The sequence below is a fragment of the Mirounga leonina genome, unplaced genomic scaffold, assembly GCF_011800145.1.
Source record: "Mirounga leonina isolate KUSES-001 unplaced genomic scaffold, KU_Mleo_1.0 Mir_288, whole genome shotgun sequence".
In the NCBI taxonomy this organism is placed as follows: Eukaryota; Metazoa; Chordata; class Mammalia; order Carnivora; family Phocidae; genus Mirounga; species Mirounga leonina.
Window position 1 is genome coordinate 380,323 of NW_023270664.1, and position 21,648 is coordinate 401,970.

The 21,648-nt window shown below is 46.5% G+C and overlaps 2 protein-coding genes and 1 long non-coding RNA gene across 9 annotated transcripts in view; 2 read left to right on the forward strand and 1 right to left on the reverse strand.

Moving 5' to 3' along the window:
- Positions 1-3,718, reverse strand: part of DYNC2I1 (dynein 2 intermediate chain 1) — a 55,941-nt gene extending 52,223 nt beyond the window's left edge. For all 3 annotated transcript variants that reach the window (XM_035029750.1, XM_035029751.1, XM_035029749.1), the window contains exon 1: positions 3,576-3,718. In XM_035029750.1, coding sequence (XP_034885641.1) covers positions 3,576-3,590 — 15 coding nt within the window. In that variant the 5' untranslated portion in view covers positions 3,591-3,718. The remainder of the gene's footprint in view (positions 1-3,575) is intronic.
- Positions 3,719-3,867: 149 nt separating this feature from the next.
- LOC118026752 lies at positions 3,868-5,550 on the forward strand. Of its 2 annotated transcripts, none has more exons than XR_004683674.1 (2): positions 3,868-4,626; positions 5,159-5,550. It is a non-coding gene; the product is annotated as an uncharacterized LOC118026752 (long non-coding RNA). The 2 variants fall into 2 exon arrangements; XR_004683673.1 differs by having other exon boundaries at positions 3,868-4,374.
- Positions 5,551-13,095: 7,545 nt separating this feature from the next.
- ESYT2 (extended synaptotagmin 2) overlaps positions 13,096-21,648 on the forward strand; it is an 82,110-nt gene continuing 73,557 nt past the window's right edge. For 3 of the 4 annotated variants that reach the window (XM_035029755.1, XM_035029756.1, XM_035029757.1), the window contains exon 1: positions 13,096-13,488. In XM_035029755.1, the coding sequence (XP_034885646.1) occupies positions 13,177-13,488 (312 nt within the window). In that variant the 5' untranslated portion in view covers positions 13,096-13,176. Of the gene's footprint in view, positions 13,489-14,101; positions 14,126-21,648 lie in introns of those variants that run through there. The other variant, XM_035029758.1, reaches the window with a different exon arrangement.

Consider the following 21,648-nt stretch of genomic DNA (forward strand, 5'->3'; position numbering starts at 1 on the left):
CCCTCTCTCGCTGTGTCTCTCTCTGTCAAATAAATAAATAAAATCTTAAAAAAAAAAAAAAGAACACTGAAAACTCACTACCTTTATCAAGCAGGTGTAAAGTCAGCAAACACACTATTAAGTTTTATTTTCTATAAATAGCTACAAAATACTGAACCTTTTTATGATCTTAGTAGAAATAAAGAACACAAAACTGGTTATATTAGTGATAGAAGTGATGTCAGCAAATAAATATACTGACAGAAACCTAAGGAAAAGCTTGGTACATGATAAAGTTACAATAAACAACACCAAAAAGTCCAGCACAATTTTATTCCAATCACTGCATAGGGGTTTTACTCTTCCCTTGACGTTATGGAACAAAATACACTAATTCTGTAGTACTATAATAACTGCATAACAAGGTCCTAATGACCAGATTAACCTCCTAAAAAGTTAATGACCAACTTGCAAATGAGAACCTAATATGGGGATTCATTAACTGCCAGGAAATAGCTGCTTTGCTACTTTGAAATGTTTATTTTATAAATATGTATCAGAAAACAACCCCCAAGATAATTCAAAGTAATGCAAAATGTAACCAACTAGGTGAACTATGTCAGCCAGAATCACAAAAAGACACAGGGGAGAACTTATCTGGGTGAGATCTAATAAAGAAATACGTGTCTGATAATTAAATGGTCTTGGGAGTGAAGAGCCTGAGGAATCTCTGTGCCTGCTCTGGAATCCTATCTCAGTGGTTAAGAACAAGGGCTTTACAAACAATTCAGGGAGAAGACTGAGCGGGAACCAGCAGAGCAAACCCCTACTATTCAAAAAACTTACTTTAATAAACCTGGTGCTTCATTCATAAATATGAAAAGTCAATCAGACAGTTGAGAAAACACCGACATAAGAAAGAGAAGAATCAAGAAAAACAAATGGAGAAAATGACCCAAGGAAATAAAGAAAAATCTTTATTTAGGGGCGCCTGGGAGGCTCAGTCAGTCGAGCATCTGCCTTGGGCTCAGGTCATGATCCCACCTGGGATCAAGCCCCATGTCCAGCTCCCTGCTCAGCGGGAAGCCTGCTTCTCCCTCTCCCACTCCCCCTGCTTGTGTTCCCTCTCTTCCTGTCTCTCTCTGTCAAAAAATAAATAAAATCTTTAAAAAAAAAAAAGAAAAATCTTTATTTAAAAAAAGAATACTAAGTCAAAGGGATACATGCATCCCAATGTTTATAGCAGCATTATCTATAATCTCGCCATATCCAAGGACATGGATGGAACTAGAATGTATTATGCTAAGTCAAGTAAGTCAGTCAGAGAAAAACAAATACTGTATGATTTCACTCATATGTGGAATTTAATAAACGAAACAAATGAACATAAGGGAAAAAAGAGAGAGAGAGAAATCAAGAAACATTCTTAATTATGGAGAACAAACTCATGGTTACCAGAGGGGAGGGGTGGGGGGATGGGTTAAATTTGTGATGGGGATTACGGAGTGCACTTGTCCTGATGAGTGCTGCATGATGTAGGAAATTGTTGAATCACTATACTGTACACCTGAAATTGATATAACACCGGATGTTAACTATACTGGAATAAATTTTTAATTTTTTTAATTTTTAAAAATTAAAAAAAAAAAAGCTTCCTGCTCTAACCCCAAGGGGAGACAGTGCTTTAAGAGCTACCTCCCTCTTTGGGGTGCCTGGGTGGTGCAGTCAGTGAAGTGTCTGACTCGTGGTTTCAGCTCATGTTGTGATCTTAGGTCTTGGGATCGAGCCCCGTGTGGCACTCTGTGCTCAACGAGGAGTCTGCCTGAGATTCTCTCTTGGTCTTGCTCCACCCCTACCCGCCCCACCCCACTCTCAAATAAATAAATCAATCTTTAAAAAAATGGGGTGCCTGGGTGGCTCAGTCAGTTAAGTGTCTGCCTTCAGTTCAGGTCATGATCCCAGGGTCCTGGAATTGAGCCCCACATCGGGCTCCCTGCTCCGTGGGGAGTCTGCTTCTCCCTCTGCCTCTGCTGCTGCTCCCCTTGCTTGTGCTCTCTAATAAATAAATAAAACCTAAAAAAAAAAGTTATCTCCCTCCTTATTTGTAACAAGTAATAAAAGTTCTTTGCTTAAAAATTAATTAAATTAGGGCGCCTGGGTGGCTCAGTTGGTTGAGCGACTGCCTTCGGCTCAGGTCATGATCCTGGAGTCCCTGGATCTAGTCCCACGTCGGGCTCCCTGCTCGGCAGGGAGTCTGCTTCTCCCTCTGACCCTCTTCCCTCTCGTGCTCTCTGTCTCTCATTCTGTCTCTCAAATAAATAAATAAAATCTTTTTAAAAAATTAATTAAATTAGAACTAACAATTAAGTAGATAAAGCTAACAATAAAGCTGGAGCAATCAGAATATAGAAAGTCAAGGAGATGGAAAATATGAGCCATGAATTCAACATGTGACAGGAGACTGAATCAGAGTTCCAGAAAGAATGGGGAAAACAGAAAGAAGGAAATACAGAATAGAAAAAATGTCCTAGAAGTAAAGGTAGACTTGAGGTTTCATTTTGAAACGCATAATCAAATGTCAAAAATAATGAAAAAAAAGAACCACAATAGACATATTGCCATATATGTCCAGAACACCAAGGACAAAGATCCTAAATCTTTTGGAAAGAAAGAAAATGTTATTTACAAAAATATCTCATCAACCAAACTGGTTGCTAGAAGATGAAGATGCTAGAAGATGCCTTCAAAGTCCTGGAGAAATTACGGGGCGCCTGGGTGGCTCAGTCGGTTAAGTGTCTGACTTCGGCTCAGGTCATCCAGGGTCCTGGGATCGAGCCCCGCATCGGGCTCCACACTCAGTGGGGAGTCTGCCTCTCGCTCTCCCTCTCCTTCTGCCCCTACCCCACTCTGTGCTCCCTCTCTCCCTCTCATTCTCTCAAATAAATAAATCTTCAAAGTGCTGGAGAAATTCATTCTGACCCTAGAATTCTGCACTAAGCCGAAGTCTCAAGTGTATCCGCATAATAAAGACATTCTTAAGAGCACAGCTTCCTTCCTACATAACCTTATTTAAAAAGGTACCTGAGGATTTACTCCAGGGAAAAACGGGGGCGGGGGGGGGGGGGATTCCAAGAAACCTGATGACACTGGATCCAAAACACAGTAGATCTAACCCAGAAGCACAAAGAAATTCCCAGATGACTGCTCTGAGAAGGTCTAGAAAAGAAATTGGTCCTGAGCGAACTCTGGAAAGGATCTTGTAAAGCAGATTTTATTGAGCAGATGCTACGACTGGTTACTAAGCTAAATACGTTAAGTGATAAGGTTAAGAAAAAAGGCATTTGCTTTGCCAAGGAGGAAGGGAGTTCAAACTGGCCCTCGGTCGAGGGTCCCCCGCTCTAGGACCAAGCGCCCTCCTCGCCGCGGCCCGGCTGACCACGACGCGCCCCTGCCGCTCGCCTCCCGGGACCCGTGGTTCCCACACCGCCCAGCACGCGACACGACCACGGCGGGAAGGCGGCCGGGATGCCGGCAACCGTGCACTCCGGCCCACGGGCGACCCCGGACCGCCCCACGCGCCGCCCGCTCGCACTCACCTTCCCGGGCTCCATCGCAGCTCGCAGGCCCGGACCGCCGGGCCAGCGTCCCCGGCTCCTAGCAACCGGCAGGCGCGAGCAGCCGAGCGCCGAACGACCGCTGTCCCGCCAGGCCGTGCGGCCGCCCCCGGCGCTTCTGTCCTCTCCCGGCTCCCGGCAGTTGGCAGGCAGGAGCAGAAGAGCGCCGAGCCACCGCTGTCCCAGAATGCCCCGCGGCCGTCCCCAGCGCGCCTGCGCATCCCTGGCTCCTAGCCGCCGACAGGCAGAAGCAACAGAAGGCCGAGCCATTTCCGGCCCGGGTAACCAATCCCCCGGTCCGCACGACGCACCACCGTCACGCCCGCTCGGTGGGGCGGAAAGGGGCGCAGCGCGGTCCGGGTCTCCAGCCCGGTCAGCGTTCGGCTGGCGGGGGGCGCGGGCCTCGCTGCGGGACCTGAGCTGGGCTGACCCTCCGGCCTGGCTGGGAGGACCGGAGCTGAGCAGCGTCCCTGGACATCTGGAGCTACGACGAGGAAGTTGAGGCCGGCTGCCGAGCCGACTGCTACTGAAGCGGCTAAACTCCAATTCCTGGGTGCCTGGGTACCACCGGGTACCTGGAGGGCGTTATACTCCGGTCCTGAGGCAGCATCGGGAAGCGATCTTAACGTCCCACCTCTTCAAAGCAAGAAAATTAAGCACCCCAAAACTCGACTTAGCAAATATACAGTAGATGAGGAGAAGAGCTTTTCATCTGTATATGGATTCGCACCTTAGAATTCATTTTCCCATTTATGTCACTGCATAATACACACCCTGTAAGGTACTGGGAATCAAAGTATTTGAAAATGTAGTTGTTGAAAGCATGGTTTTTTATATGAGACAAGAGACAAGAGTACTGAAACATTAAGACAGATACTCTGCATCTCAGATTTATTTTATCAGAATTATTTTATTTGAAGCTTAATATAAAAGTCCGTCTTAAATAAGCAAGACTGAAGAGGGGTGGTCCTATTCCGGTAATGCACGTTATAACTGATGTTTAGCTGTGTTTCCACACGCTGTTTTGCATTTGGTTAGTATGCAAATGTTACTAAGAAAAGATTCCCCTTAATATTTCATGCACACAAAAAAGAGCAGACTCTCAAATCATGCGTTAAGGAGGACATCCTTGAGCATGTTATTAATAGTCTGCGCTTTTGATAGCATGTTTTCCTGGAGATATAAAATTTATTTTGCAGATGTTGTGTTTTTTAATCACATACTATTATGAACCAGTTTACAGTTTTATGGATCTGTCTACTTTGTTCCAGATAAAGGCCATTTACCTAGCTTCTTGCCTTAGAGAAATTAATAGCAGATCCAAAAAGCCTTGTATATTTAATTGTACTCTGGTCCTGGGCATATCACTACTTTTTTTTTCATTCTCATTCTTTAACCCTTTAGGAAGAACATAACAGAAAAGGAAGGTAGGAAAGCCAGTTTCAGTGAGAGCTGTGATATATTGAGGAATTGCTGCAAGTGAGGCACCAAACTCAAACTTTCCATTGGGCCATTCACTTAATTCTTGTGGCATCCCTGTGAGGTAGACTGTTCCTGTTTTTCAGATGAGGAGACTGAAGGCCAGAAAGGTTAATTCACTTGCCTAAACTCACAAAGCCAGGCTGATGGATGGTCTGATGCCAGAGTCCATGCTTTTAAGCACTGTGTCACTCTTCGTCAACCAAGAAAACATCTGATTCTGGAAAAGCTTCGAACTCTGTTGAATATGAGGATAAAGTCATGCATACCGCATGACCGACCTGGGTCTCAAGTGCAACCAGACTCCTTTCAAGATAATCGGGCGTTAACTCTGCCTCTTATTTCCACTGCCACCCTTCATCAGCAAACAGCATGACTTCGAGCTCCCCAGATGCAGTATATTCACAGGCTTGGTGAATGCTGTCTCCTCCTCTTGCTCACTATTTCCAGCACAACTGCTGAATAAATGGCTAAAACAGCCTTTCTCTCCTCAGACCTCCCAAAACAACCATTTTCTAAATAACTCCTTTGATGAGCAGTTCCATTTTATCTTACAATATTTCTTTTATTGTGTTCATTCATTTAGTAGATGCCTTCCTAAGTTCATTTGATGACCTGGGAAGTGACAGAGGGCTAGAGATAGAAAGCTACATGAACACTCTCTGGACCTCTAGTAGCTCATGATTGCTAGGACAGAGAAATAGGCAAACAGCTGCTAAATAACAGGAACCTATGAGAGCAGTAAGTGAGAAGGTGACAGATGGCTCTCTGGAAGAAAGACTGAGGTTGGGAAGGACACATAATTTCCCAGACAGAGAGGCTGGGAAAGAACATCTTGGGTCCAAGCCCAGAGAGAAGGCGGCTTTGGAGGGTTCCAGGAAATATGATTGTCCCTGGAACTGTGCTGTAGAAGAAAGCATATAGAAATATAATCCAAGCCACATAGATCATTATAAATTATGTAGTAGCCACACTTTAAAAAGTACAAAGAAACAGATGAAATCAAATTTAATAATGTATTTAGTGGGGCGCCTGGGTGGCTCGGTCGTTGGGCATCTGCCTTAGGCTCGGGTCATGATCCCAGGGTCCTGGGATGGAGCCCCACATCGGGCTCCCTGCTCGGTGGGAGGCCTGCTTCTCCCTCTCCCACTCCCCCTGCTTGTGTTCCCTCTCTCGCTGTGTCTCTCTCTGTCAAATAAATAAATAAGGTCTTTAAAAAAAATAATGATGTATTTAGCCACATACATAATGTTATCATTTTATCATATAATGTATATTTAAAATGTTGAGTTATTTTACTTTTCTTACACTGTCTTCAAAATCCAGTGTGTGTTTTATATTTACAGCACACCTCAGTTCAGACTGGCCACATTTCATGTGCTCAAAGCCCCATGGGCAAGTGGCCTCTGTGTGGAGCAGAGCAGGTGTCCAGCACAGAGTATGTGAGTGGGAGTAGCAGGGGGCATATGGAGTGGCATGAGATGGTCAGAGAGGAGGCTGGAAAGGGGGGCACGGCCAGCCGGTGAAGGATCTTGAAATGGCATGATGTGAAGATTTAAAGCATTGTGGGCAATGCTAAGTCATTAAAATGGGAAGAGAATGCTGTGTTTGCAGACTGAAGGACAGGTAAGTTGGAGACAAGTGGGAGCCAACAATGGGGGCTTCGTGGGGCTTTGCAGCCATTGTGCAGCCTGCTCCTCTGCCCCTTCCCCAAGCTAGCTTTGTTCCAGACTCCCAGAGACAGCTGCGGCCGTCTGCACAGACCCTCCCTTACTCACCTTTGGTCCCACTGATTTGTTAAAGTTCTCCTATGTCCTCTTTTCTAGAATTTAAACATGTCTGTCCATCTCCCTCACTGGACTGTAAACCAGCTTATAATTCGGGGTTATGATAAAAACAGAACCTTTTTTCACAGTAATAAGCAAATTTGTCACAAAAGCCAAGAACTTTCCTTTCCCAGCCTCTTTGGTTTTCGAGGTCAGGTAAATTTGGTGTCCCTCTAATGCCTGTGTACATGGATATGATAGAAAACCTACCTGTGGGTTTAACGAACTAACATGCTAGTGAGAAGTCTGATCAGCCTCTCACTGGCTGTGTGAACGTAGAAAGTTTGTTTTACTACCTTGTGCTTCAGTTAGCTCTTCAGTAAAATGGGAATTACAAGTACCTGTTCTGTAGAGTAGTCATGAGGATTACATGAGTGATTATGTGAAGTACCCAGAACAGCGCCTATTGCAAACTAAGCACACAGTAAGGTATTAACAAGTTTATTACTGTTATTATGGATTAGCACCTAAGTTATAAACATCTAGGACAGATGAAAATAGGTGGGATACCAAAATTAGAGCCTGCCTTTATCAATTTATAAATTATCTGCTACTGTATGAAACCAAAACTGGAGGACTTCCATCAGTGAAGAGATTGCGGTAGGCAGAACTCTGGCCCTAATAGTCCAGCCCCTGGCATCCACTCTCTTGTTGAACACTCTCTCCTTGAGTGTGAGCAAAATCTGTGAATGTGATGGGATCTACTCCCGTGGTCAGGTTACCGAGGAGTTGACTAAAGTGGTCAAAAGGGAGATAATCCCGGTTGGGCCTGACTTTCCAAAGAAGGTGATACATCTGAGAGACACTCCTGTCCTGGAAGAAGATGAAGCAAACTGCGATGCCAGGAGGGGACAAAGGAGGGGGCACATGGAAGGAACAGAGGGTGACCCCTGGCTGTCGGCCAGCAGAAATTAGGGACTTAAGCCCTACAGCTGCAGTGAACTGAATTCTGCCAACACCCTGAATGAACTTGGGAGGGGATCTCAGATGAAGGTCTCCAAAGGAGACCACAGCTCAGGCAACAAGCCAACACTTGGTTTCACCTAATGAGACCTGAACAGAGGACTTAATGAAGCCATGCACGTATCATCTTCAATAACGATAAAAACTGGAATGGGGCTTATGACTTGATAGATGGCTTCAGTGGGGTGCTCTAACATGTACCACCTAATTCAGACTCCCCTCCCCAAGAACATCAGGGCCCCCCCTCACATGCATAGAGCTGCCTCTGGGGCTCCTGAGGGCTGAGCTGTATTCAGCAGATAAGTGTAGTCATGGAGATAAGCATAAGGTATAGATAGGATTAACTCGAGGAAGGAGATATCACAAAAGGCTTCACAGAAGTGGAGATATACAAATTGTTTTGAAAGATGAATAGAAGGGGCGCCTGGGTGGCTCAGTCGTTAAGCGTCTGCCTTCAGCTCAGGTCGTGATCCCGGGGTCCTGGGATCGAGCCCCGCATTGGGCTCCCTGCTTGGCGGGAAGCCTGCTTCTCCCTCTCCCACTCCCCATTTGTGTTCCCTCTCTCGCTGTGTCTCTCTCTGTCAAATAAATAAATAAAATCTTAAAAAAAAAAAAAAAGAAAGATGAATAGGAGTTTTGCATAAGGATAGAGGGAAAAGGGTAGTCCAGACACAGAGAAGAGCAGGTGCAAAGGCACAGACAGGTAACAGCAGGGTTTGGGAGGAATGAGCAGCAGAGCAGACCCTAGATCACGAGGTGAGGCTAGAGGTAGGATCAAATGTAGACAAGCTCTGTGTGTCATGCAGAGGAGCTGTAACTTCACATTAGAAGCAAAGGATATATAAGCAGGGAAGAGATTCAATCAAATCTGCATTTTGAATTGGCTATTTGATAGAAATATGGACTTTTAAAAATGACTTTTGGATTAATTTCGAACTTAGAGAAAATATGCAAGTACAAAGCACCCTGTCTCCACTGCCCAGATTCCCACCATGAACCTCCCAGCATATCTGCTCCACTTGTCTGTCATCCAGCATTCATCTGTCTACACCTACACTTACCCATTATTGTTAGACTTGTTCTGAGTCATTTGACAAAGAACTTCAGATAGGATTACTCATCACTCCAAAATACTCCAGTGTTTGTCTTCCCAAAACAAGGACAGACTCTGCTCCACAGCCTCCCAGTCAGGAAGTCAACATGGTTACAGGTCTGCTGTCTGATCCACAGACCCCCTTGTTCCACCGACTGTCCCAAACACTTCTTTTCCTTCACATCCCAGATCCCACGAGGAACACACGTCGCATGTAGCTGTGTCTCTTCGGTCTCTTGTGATCTGGAATATTTAGTTCCTCAGTGAGAACAGAGGGGACCATACCCTGCAGCAGCCCCCTGAGTCCCTAGGCCATACTCGAGTCAGGCTTTCTCAAGCTCTCTGGCAAAATGCCCCAGGAAGGCTTCTGTACTCCTCTTTCCCTTTGTAATTGATAAGTATCTTGTAGAAAGTATTCTGGTATTATTCCTCATCAAACTTCCACCTACTGCCCTTAGCCTTCGTTGATAACTTGCTCTTGCACTACTGTGACTGCTAACTGGTGATTTTCCATTTCTGTGACTCCAGTGATTTATTTTCTGTGCATTCCTCACTCGCTCATTCATCTACATCAGAATGGACTCATGGGTTCCTATTTTACTCCCTGGCTTGTAATCTGCCAATGTCATCCTTGATTTTGCTGCTCAGATTGTCCCAGATTTAATCAGCAAGAGCCCTTCAAGTTGCCTACCATGTCCTTTGACAGCACATGATTCTTTGAGCATTTTCTTACCTCCTGGCACAACAAAATATTCCAGGTTCATCTTGTACTTTCACTGCTCCAGCCCTGAAGTCAACTATTTCTCCAGAGATCTGTGGTTCCTTTTATTGGAAAATGGTATCTAGACGCCAACATCTGGGAGTTACTTGTACTTACTGGTACAGGGGTACCATTGTTTCTGGACACTCTCAGCAGAGAGAAATAGAAAATATATAACACACAAATACAGACAATAACTATTTTTGGGTCTCTGTACATATATGTCAAAACACATGAGTTCATACCTCCTCCAAGTCCAGTCCAAAACATGAGGGTTCTTTCTGGACTCTCCCTTTCCATGCTTGTAATATCTTCTCCAACAGCAAGAAACCTGGCTTTCATTATCCTCAGTGTATGTGTTTATTTGCTAATAGACTGGGCTGAGGAGTCTGTCTGCCACCTCAGGTAGGCCTGTCACTGCCTCCTCCATGGGGGGGGGGGGCGGAGATGGTCTCTGTGGAACTTTTAAAGGGTGGGATTAAAGGGCTCCCAGTCAAGTAAGAGATTTCTGTCATGATCTGAGCAAGCAAGAAAGGACCAAGCTTTTTCTGATTCTTTTGGTTGCATAGCACAGAAACCCACTCAGGGCTCAGGTAAAGAATATGGTTGTGTCACCAAAGGAGCATCTTAGAAAAGGTAGGAGTCTTGGTGAGTTTGGGCAGAAAGAGTCCTGGTTAGTAGGATGAAAGGAAGAGAGGCAAAGTGTGATCCCATGGTCTACAACGAAACCTATGTAGAGCTGATAGGGAAGGAGCTAGAACAGGACGAGGTAGAAGAGGTGGAGAGGATAGTTGATAAGGCCCAGACTTAGGCGAGAGGAGAGGTGAAACAAAGCAGAAAAGGTTCAGCTGAAACAGAAGGCAGCTCTTTTCTCTGAAACTTGAAAGGTTGAGGGCAGAGTCTGGAACTTTATAGTTTACTAGATCACTCACAATGATGTTCTTCTTTCCTCTGAAAGCAGTGCCTTTCATTGAGTAAATGTCAGCACAGAAGGTAAGGAAGGAGGTAACATGAAGAGCTTGCAGGAGACTGAGGGGTTTAAAAATACTAGCAAAAACCTAAGAACCAAGCTGGGCCTGTTATTAGGCTCTGTACAGAATGAGATGTGTTCTGCCTTGCTGGTGTAATTAAGTACAGGGAAGTGGCCAGAAGTTCTAGGGGTCACAAAGCCAGCTGAGACCGGGAGGCTGATTGGTGTGCAACATGGACACTTCTCTTCAGTGCATTTTACATCGCTAGGTTGCTCAGGTCAAACACTCTATTGCAGATGTGCAAGATTTTTTATGTGGCTGGTGTTCATTCAGATCTTTATAGAACGTGATTCTACGGCTCTTTAGAGGAAAAACCACAGGACAGAAAGGCTCATGCCCCTTCCTGTGTTAACAAGGTAATTGTCTTGAGTTTGTAACTTAGTCTTGAGTAAGACTTGGCATTAGAATATTTAGCTGTTGTGGAGGAAAAGGTTTGAGACTTGCCATTTTATATATTTACAACTTAATGTAATATGGTGAAGAGCAAGAAAAGGCGGGGGGGGGGGGCGCCTGGGTGGCTCAGTCGTTAAGCGTCTGCCTTCTGCTTGGGTCATGATCCCAGGGTCCTGGGGTCGAGTCCAGCATCAGGCTCCTTGCTCAGCAGGAAGCCTGCTTCTCCCTCTCCCACTCCCCCTGCTTGTGGTCCCTCTCTCGCTGTGTCTCTGTCAAATAAATAAATAAAATCTTAAAAAAAAAAAAAAGAGCAAGAAAAGGAAAACCTCTTCCCTTGCTTGAGGTTTAGTGTCCTTGCCCAAAGTTGAGCGTTCTAGACCCTAGAGCGAAGTTTCTGAGATCCATTTCTGTATCTCCATGGCCACACACACATACATGCATACGTAATTACATACAGACCTGAAGACAAGGGAAGAAGGGGGGTGTCGTTTATTCATCCAGGTGCTAGCCCGGAGACATGGTGGTAAACGTAATAAATACGGTTGTTGCCCTCACGGAACTTAAAGCCTAGCTGAACCATTAATGAGACGCTGGCAGTGCCATCCATGCCCGCCAGTGCCCCCCCCCCAAAAGCTCCTGCTGGCATCAAGTCTTTGATCGGCTGTTTTGCTGATGGTGCTGTGATGGCAGTTTGGTCTGCAGCGGGCAGTCTTCCCCACCTTGCCGGCTTTCACTCTGCACAGCGAGGCAGTCCGTGGAGCGTCACTGTTTTGTCCCGAAGACACCGGGCTTTGTCCCTGCAGCCATCACAGTTACCACGTCGTTATTCCAGGATCCCCGCAATACCGCAGGGAAGAACTCGTGCGACGCGAGGTGCTCACGCCAACCAGGGGCTTAAAAACAGGGCGCTAGGTTCCCGCCCCGCCCAGAGATGACCAAGGTGCCCAGCAACACAGACTCGAGGAGTGAGAAGGGGAAACTAGCTCTGCTGCTACATCGAATCAAAGTTCCCCGGGAAGCCGAACCGGGAATCACCCTGATGGAGCTCCCGGGAAAACAAGGTAGTCACGGGGCGCGAGGTCTTCTCGGACACCGCACGCAGGGCCCGAGCTCGGAAGCAGCGAGTCGGCCGGGACCAAGGCCTTTCACGAGGCCGCACGGCGTTCCGCTCGGAAGCAGGTGCCGGGCTCGCGCGGGGGCGCTTCACGTTCCGGACGCGGGCAGGCCGCCCCTGCTGGGCCTCGCAGCCCCGAACAGCGGCGCGGCCCCCAGCAGAAGGCGCCCGGCTCCGTGGCCGGGCCCCCGCGAACGGCGCCCCGCTGCTCAGAGCGCGGCTCTGGCCGACCCCGCGGGAGCGCGTACGGTTTCTCAGAAAAGTCACCGAACAGGCACTGCCGAACAGCGGGCAAGTCTCACACCCACGCGGGGACGCGCCCTCCTCGTCCCCCGCCCCGGCAGGCAGCGACCGCGCGGGCGCCGAAGCCCGAGCCCGCCCCGCGCGGGGACGTCGCGCGCAGGCCCGCCCCCGAGGGCGGCCGACCGCCCCGCGGGAGCGTAAGGCGGCCGGGCCCGCCCACGCAGCGAACGTACGTGCTCTGGGCGCAGGGCCGCGCCCCGCCCCGCCCACCCACGTGACGGCGCGCCGGGCCGCCTTAGCGGCGCCGCGCACGCTGTCTTCCCCGTCGGCCCCGCCCGGCCCCGCCCACCCACCGCGAATACGTGGCTCGGGCCCAGGGCCGCGCCGGGCCGCCGCAGCGGCGCCCCACCCCGCGCGATGACGTCCGCGCCGACCCCGCGCTTACTCCCGCCTCGAGTGGCGGCCGCACGGTGGCGCCCCCCGTCAGCCCCCGCCCGCCCCGCCCGGCACCAGGCCCAGGGCCGCGCCCGGCCGCCGCCCCGCCGCCCGCCCTGCGTGCTGACGTCGCACGCCGCTCGCGGGCGGAAGCGCGGGCGGGCCCTAGCGCCGGCGCGGTCCCTTCCGAGGGCCGCTGGTGCGCGGGCTGAGCGTCCGCCGCCCGGTCGACGCGAGCGCGGCGCCATGAGCGGCGCGGAGGGCCGTGGCCCCGGGGCCGACGCCGCCCCCGCCGAGCCCCCGGGCGCGGTGCTGAGCGTGGACGTCGCGGGGCTGCTGGCGCAGCTGGCGCGCAGTTTCGCGCTGCTGCTGCCGGTGTACGCCCTCGGCTACCTGGGCCTGAGCTTCAGCTGGGTGCTGCTGGCGCTCGGGCTGCTCGTGTGGTGCCGCAGGAGCCGCGGCCTCAAGGCGACCCGCCTGTGCCGCGCGCTGGCGCTGCTGGAGGACGAGGAGCGCGCCGTGCGCCTGGGGGTGCGCGCCTGCGACCTGCCGGCCTGGGTGAGTGCGGCTCCCCGCCGGGCCCGTCGTCCGCCCCGCCGTCAGTTTCGCCTGCCGGGGGTCCCCGCGGCTAGGGCCGCGCCCCTCGCCCTGTCCCGGTCCGCAGACTCCCCACGCGCCCCCGGAGGGGCGCCTTCCCTGCCCCGCCGAGGCCCGCGCGGAGCCGCTCCGGTGAGGGGCGCGGGCGCGCTGGCCGTGACTCGCGCCTCTGGAATGTGCTCTGGGCGGCGGCGGCGGCGGCGGCGGCGGGCTCTGCTCGCAGCGCCGAGCCGCCCGGTGCCGCCGGCCCTGCCCAGGCCTGGACACCGCCGGCGCCCGCTCGTGTTCCCGGGGAGCGGGAGCGGGAGCGGGCGGGCTTTCCCTGCGGCAGCCGGTGGGGGAGAGGTTGGAGCTGCGTCCGCCGCGGGCTCTGGCGTCGCTGCGCTGCGTCGGGCACGGCTGAGCAGGGAGGGTCCCCCGGAGGGTCTGATGGCGGCATTCGTACAGGGCGAACTGATGCCAGTGCGAATTTGGGAGGCCGCTGGCGGAACTTTTTGGAAGAGCCGCACGGACAGCAGGAGTCGTGATACCGATTGTTTTATTTTTACCCCAGGCACTTGTCTGCATGATTTGTTTCTGCAGCGAGGAAATGAATGCGGTGGGTTTCCTCCTCTTTTTCTCCTCTCTCCCTGGCTCTCTCTTAACCAGGAGTGGCTGCCACAGCTTCAGACGACAGGAAATAGTGCCCATTTTGAGGTAAATGATGTTCCCGTTAGGCTTGCTGTAAACTTGGTATGAAAATGGCCAGCCGGTGAGTTTCCCAAGCGTCCCTTTCTCTTAGAGGAGAAAAGGGCTTGGAGAGTGATCGCAGTTCCCAGTCATGAGACACCTGTGAAGTCCGGCGTGGGGCGTAGGACACAGGAGGCGAACAGACAGAGGTTGGGACGCGGGGGAACCCAAGGCCGACAGGAACCTAATGGTACCACCTTGTGATGGCAAATACCCGTCTGTTGCTTTCGTAAGAAAACCAGTGAATTACTCCGTCCAGAGTGTGCGTGCAACAGTAGGAGCAGACTTGTATAGGCAGAGTTAGGATTTCTGTATTAGTAGTACTTTGACTTTTACTGTACAGACTTTGGTTTTGGGAGTTCTGGACTTTGGGGTGGTATCTTGCTGTGAATAAGGTACATTTGTACGTGTTTCCATGGTGTGTCGTTGACAGCTATGATTCATCGCAGGGGGGAAGCACAGGAAAACATGAACCAATGTGGTACTCACTTCCTAACCCCACTTGTGGGTATGTTCCTGACGGTTTTTATCTGTAAATAACAATTTATACTGGGTATGGAAAAAAAGATAACATTACGACGTTGAGAAAAAATACCGTTTTGAATTAAGGCTACTAGGATATGAAAAATGGTCTTACTTAACCATGTGATAGTTCTATAAGAACTTGGTCCTGTAGCTTTTATATAAACCATATTATTATCCATTCTTCACTCTTTTTTCCCGGTAAATAGGGAAAAGGCCTGACAGGTTTGGGTTGATGGATTGAGGACTGGCCTTTTGTCGTACCAATGTCTCTCTATCCTGTGTTAATTGGGACCTGTAAAATTAGACCATGGGTGAAGGAATATTCTTGAGTTTTTATAGAAATGAACAAGGACAATTTTCCACTGCTATTTTTATTTATTTGAAATATTAGAAGTTGGTATGGTGAAGTCTGCCCCTTTCCTGCCTTTACAACTGCCAGTAAATGCTGATTCTATGGCTGCAAATAAGTAGAGACCCAAATCTGTCATATACAGCACTTCTTAACTGTTTTGACAGTCTTTTATTACTCTCATACTTTGATGATTAAGATTTAAAGCAGTCAGCTTCCTTATTAGGCTGTTCTGTATTCTTATGTACAAGCTTTTCTTCAGGGAGAGTGTTCTTCCCATAGTTCTTTTGGAAGTCCAGGAGATTTTATCTGTAGCCAGAATTGAATATGTATAGGTGGAGAACCAAATGAACAAGAGAAAAGAATACGCTTCGGTCTCATGTGAAGGAAGGGCAAATACTTGTTTTTATTCTTAGTGTTAATCATTGACTTACACTTTAATAAAACTTGGTGTAGACTTGTAACAAAATAGTCCATGTAGCTAGATCAGGAACCATGGTTTAGTTATTTTAAACTGTGGTTGCAACTTCAGCACTTATATCCTAGAGGGATTATGGGCTTTGAGATGTTTAGAGACCTGCTCAGGGATGTGAAGGGGATGTGGATGCTGCCTTGGTTTTTTAGTTATACCAGCGCTGCTGCTGCTGCTGTGATTCGAAAAGTTGCATTGCTGAGTTACGTAGTCTAAATGCTTCGTCATAAAGCATCATGTCTTTTAGTTTAAAAACTAAGTGGATTTAGAGTTAGGATATATGCATTCATCAACTTGTATACTCTGGTTTTAATAAGGCTTCTGTTTTAGATTAGCATTAGTCTCACTTCACATTTCAAGACAGGAGACTATAGAGCTAGGACTGAACTATAAATAAATATATGAATTAGAAATAAATTAATGTTATAGTAAATATATTTATATAATATAGCTTTCGATCCTGCAAAGAGCCAATTATGAAAAACTGACTAGTAATGCAGTGTTCTTGTTAGGCCTAGTGAATCTTTCATCTTTTCTGTAGGTTTTCATGATCTCTACATTGGTCACAACATTTAACTTAGAATAATATCACAGACATTGTGAATATGCTAAAAACCATTGAATTGTACATTTTAAATGAGCAAACTGTATGGTGTGTGCATTATATCTCAGTGGTGCTATTTAAAAGTATTATGGACACTGAATTTCTTTTAAAAATAGATGAAAAGGGGAGTTACAATACATAGAAAACCATACATATGTCCTTGCTTATGGAATTCTAGCTAAAACTGTTACAACTCTTTTACTTTTATTAAGCTTTTTATTTTAATTCCAGTATAGTTAATATACAGTGTTATATTATTCAGTGTACAATAGAGTATAATAATGCTACAACTTTTAAAAATTATTGTTCCAACTTAAATTTTAAGGCATTTACGTTTTAGGGAATATTTAATGAAAAGTGTGGGCTTATGAATGAAAACTAGCACGATAAATATTTTTACCTTAATCCTAATGTTACTGTAAACATTGATAACATAATGGCTAGACAAATTCTAATAAATGAGATAGAAATCATGGTTCAAAGAAACAAACAGCTTACATGTGTGTTTTTCTGTGAGTTATTAGAAACTCTTTCCTTTGATTCAGGGTATTGACACATAATTATGTATGTTTAAGAAATTTAGGGTATAGATTGGTTTGTTTTATATTAGATTCATTTTATCATAGCATGATTTTTGAATGTATTGTTGTGGTCTTTTTTTATGTTTTTTCTAATCTTACTTAAATTCAGTTAACATATAGTATATCATTAGTTTCAGATTCTTATGGTCTTTTGCATTTTATTATGTTTTGTTAAGTCATTATCTGTTTTGGTTTCCATGACACAATGCTGCCCAGATGAATCTTCTTTCTCCACTTAAAGATCTGAGGACCTACTATATGCAGAAGTAGAAGAGGTCATCCTGCCTTCATGTGTGTGCCATCTTTTAGGTAGATATAAGGCAGAATGTGATGGCCCCAGTGCCATGGTGGTCAGAACAGAGGATGAGGTGGTTAGTGGTGAGGGGATGCATATAGACACATTTATGGACTTTAAGAATAGAAGGACATGGCATTATACTCTATGGGGACAGTAGGATAAACATGCAGGAGCAGGAAATCAGGCATATCCTGTGGTGGGACTATCATAGCCCACCTGGACTGTCTCCTTCAGGAGGGAGCTGTATGGAAGGTGATGAATTGAGGCTCAGGGATGAGTAGATGTACTCCATCCAGCTAGGGCCCGAGTTCTCAGGGCAGCTCTCCCAATTCACAGGGATCCTGTATTGAGCATAAATATAAATACTACTGTTAAGACTCACAGTGTTTTGGCATGGGAGGAAGGGGAGATAGTGATGGATTCAGAATTAAACTTCTGAAATCAGAAAGTGGAAGTGCCTGTGCAGTGGAGTAGAGTTCTTCCTTCAGCTGCCAAAAAAACAAACCAAGATTATTGCTGGATTGTTGCTTTGTACCGTGGAGGTAGCTGGAAGTACCCGCCCACCTTCCCTCAAATAGACCATTCTCTTTCACTCTTAATAATCTTTTTGTGCTTAAATACTGAGTCACCTTGTGTTCTTTTGGAGTTGGGTGGGGCACAGTTCTTACATAAGTAGTATCAGTGGTTTCTTTTGTGTGGAGCCATTTTTCCATTAAACATGTTTTATTTGAGAGTTTTCTTGTGATCTTTCTCTGTGTCATTGACTTTTCTTCATGTATTTTTCTTTTTTTTATTATTTTTTTCAATATATATATTTTTAATATTTATTTATTTGAGAGAGAGAGCATGAGAGAGAGCACATGAGAGGGGTTAGGGTCAGAGGGAGAAGCAGATTCCCTGCCGAGCAGGGAGCCCGATGTGGGACTCATCCAGGGACTCGAGGATCACGACCTGAGCCGAAGGCAGCCGCTCAACCAGCTGAGCCACCCAGGCGCCACTTCATGTATTTTTCTTAACTGTCACAAAAGTCCCTACTTTTTTTTTAAGGAAACCATTTATTTTTTTAATTTTTCCTAGAGTAGATCACATTTTAAGAAAGTAGCTCGATTTACATGTAGGGATTAGAAGTGAGCCTTTATGGATTCCTCTATTTACTCAACCCACATTTATTAGCATTTGCTATGTTTCAGGTCTCCTGCTAGGTGCTAGAGATGAAGGTGTATAAGATAAGGCCTTAAAAACTCAAGAATTTACTAGCTGAGGGGCGCCTGGGTGGCTCAGTCGTTAAGCATCTGCCTTCGGCTCAGGTCATGATCCCAGGGTCCTGGGATCGAGCCCCGCTGTTGGGCTCCCTGCTCAGCGGGAAGTCTGCTTCTCCCTCTCCCACTCCCCCTGCGGTGTTCCCTCTCTTGTTGTCTCTCTGTCAAAAAAAAAAAAAAAAATTCATCATTCCAAACCACCCATAATAGTAGTTGGTGGAAAATTACAACAACCTTGAATGGAATTGTTACTGTGAATTTTTCTATTTGTGATGAACAATACTAAAAATCATTTGTTCAGGAAAATGCGGTTTAGAATTTAAGTTTTCTTGACGCTTAACTACGTATGGAGAAAGGAAAGGCAGACCTTTCTTAGGTCTTTCTGTTGGTGAAGTGGTATGTGTATATTCATTTTCTTAAAAATTATGCCATTTAGAGCATTTTGTACATTTACTAAGGTAACATCTAGAGTCTTTAAATTGATCAATTTTAAAACAAAGATTTTATTGATGAGGATTAAAACTTTATTCTAGACTTTGTTGATCTAGCTATGGATAGATGTCCAGTTTTATGCTCTGCTGTCTTTGCTTTGTGAAAGGCAGTTTTAGGATTACTCATGGTGAACATCTCTGTGACCCACAGTTCAGCACCTATCGGATTACAGCAGGGTATGCAAATGAGGAAAGTATCAGTGCAAAATAACAGCACATCTTGAGTGCACCCATGTGTCCTGGTGACTATATACAGGAATTGGTGACAGCCACACCAGCAGCAGATGTGAAAATACTAACCTGACAGTTCACACTATACTTTCCTTTTTATTATTTGGAAAATTGTCATTGAAGTTGAATTTGAAGTTCTTTTGTTTACTCACTGAAGTTCCTCTTACCTATTTTTAATGAACACACAGTTGTGTTTTTATTTCCCCCAAAACACATAATCTTTCCATTATGAGAAGAATGCAACCTTGTTGTAGGACATTTCAAGCTTTGGAGAAGAGTACTATGAGGAAAAAGTCACCTGCATCCTGCTAACTGAAAAATGATGACCATTATTAACTTTTTGACGATTTTCTGAATCTTTAATGCATATGGATATACGTGTACGTGTGTGTGGGGGGGGTATCCTCCTCCATTAAGCATTACATGGTGGACATATGTCATTATTCAGGAATATGACTTTGGTTATTGCAATATTACCTATTTTATGGGGCTGCTGTGTTTTATATAAATGATGTCTGACGGATTTCAAAAACAAGATTGTTAGATATTATATGGTAAGAAAGATAAAAGTAGAGTTTGAGATATAGTTAATATTGTGCTCTTTTCAAGTTATGAAAGATTATTTGTTTGAGCTATATATCAGATCTGTTCCAGGATACATGAACTATTTTTGAACTCATGAGAGTAGCATGATAATTTTATAGACAAAAATCTCACTTTGGAGGGCAGTGTTTCTTTTCGTATGGTGTTGATGTTCAGATGCACAGTTGATTCATCCAGATCCCCTCTTAGGTAAATAACCTTGAGAAGGAGAGCATTCCCTGCACGAGGAGTCACAATTGTAAGTAGCTTTCCTTCCTCTGCTGTGTGGGGACATTGAAGTTTGTTAACAGGAGGAGTGTTTTAAACTGAAGTTGTGGCTTCATGTAGCAGTGTCGTAATGGTCACTTGGAGATTGCTGAGAAGACTCACTGGATCGTCACTGACTTTGTGTTATGTCACCTGGCAGCCCTAGGTCGCTGAGCGGTGTGTGCCGCGAGCAGATGAGTGGGCTGCCCTCCTGGCACCAGGCCCGCCCATGATGGCCGTGCTGCTTAGGTGCACACTCGAGGCGCAGGCTCGGGACCTGGTAGCGTGAGTTCCTGTTCAGGCCCAGTCCCTGCCTAACTCTGCACTTGGGCAAGTCCCTTACACCCTTTAGACCCTCATTCTCATCGTTAGGTAAGCACTGAAATGAGCCATGAAATGAACATGGTGTGGTTATGAGGCTGGAATGAGGAAAGGCCTGGGAGGGCAGTGGCAGCCAGTGGTGCCCTTGAGTTAGTGATCTTAGTGGTTCATGCTCCCTTTCGGTTGCCCTGGTGTTGCTGCCAGTTTCCTGCTGCCTGAGTCATTTCTCTTACCTCCCCCACCTCTCCTCCCCCACTTCAACTAAAGGAGGGCAGATGAGACCTGGGGTTTCTCTGTTTCTGTTTCACTGTGGTTTGTTTGTTTTGTTGCCTAGTTTATCTACCTTAATGCTTTGTTACTGTTAACATTCGAGAGTGCTACTTACAATTTCTCTCTTTTCTCTGTATATCCCTAAAATGATAGCCGAGGAACCTAAGTTATTAACCCTCACCCTTGCTGCTGCTTCCTTAAATGCTGCCCTGAGGACATGGTTAATTTTCCCTGTTCTGCTTGAAGCACCTGGCCTGATGCCCTGGATAACCATAGCTGCGTTCCGACAGTATCATGTTGTAAATTTTTTTCATTCTAACACTCATTCCTCTTGTGAAATTTAAATAAGTGTTGGTTAATGACTGAAGTGGGGATTTGAAAATCCACTCCTGTTTCTGGGTCAGCTATAATAGTTTAACCTAACCTGTATTATCTGTGGAGTTGTTTCCTTCTGTTTGCATCGAGGGGTGGTATGTTTTAGGTTTCCCCAAAATAAGGTAGAACGCTACAAGAGAAATCCGGTGATGTGGGAAGAGAACATTGTCCAGCTTGCTTCATGCCGTAAATACTGCCCTGGGGTACGAGTCACGTACTGGTACTGGTTTTTGGTTAACGGTGCTCACGTTGTGAGATACCAGCATCAAATTGCTACAGTTATTGATCTGAGCAATACTCTTTTTTTTTTTTTAAAGATTTTATTTATTTATTTGACAGAGAGACACAGCGAGAGAGGGAACACAAGCAGGGGGGAGCGGGAGAGGGAGAAGCAGGCTTCCCGCGGAGCAGGGAGCCCGACGTGGGGCTCGATCCCAGGACTCCGGGATCACGACCCGAGCCGAAGGCAGACGCTTAATGACTGAGCCACCCAGGCGCCCCGATCTGAGCAATACTCTTATTTTCCATTTTCTTACTAAACTTTGCTTACATATTTGTTAAAGCATTTAGTTAAATCTGCTTTGTCCTGTACCTGTGTGTAGGATTGGAAGTTTGAAACAAGGACTTTCAATATCCATTTTAACGTCTAGCAGAAGGCATTTATATACAGTTTACTCAGTAAACCTAGTGAATTTTTGGAAGAGTGAACTACGAATTGCTTGTTTTATTAGGACTTCCTACACCCAGTTTGTGAATTGTTACGTAAT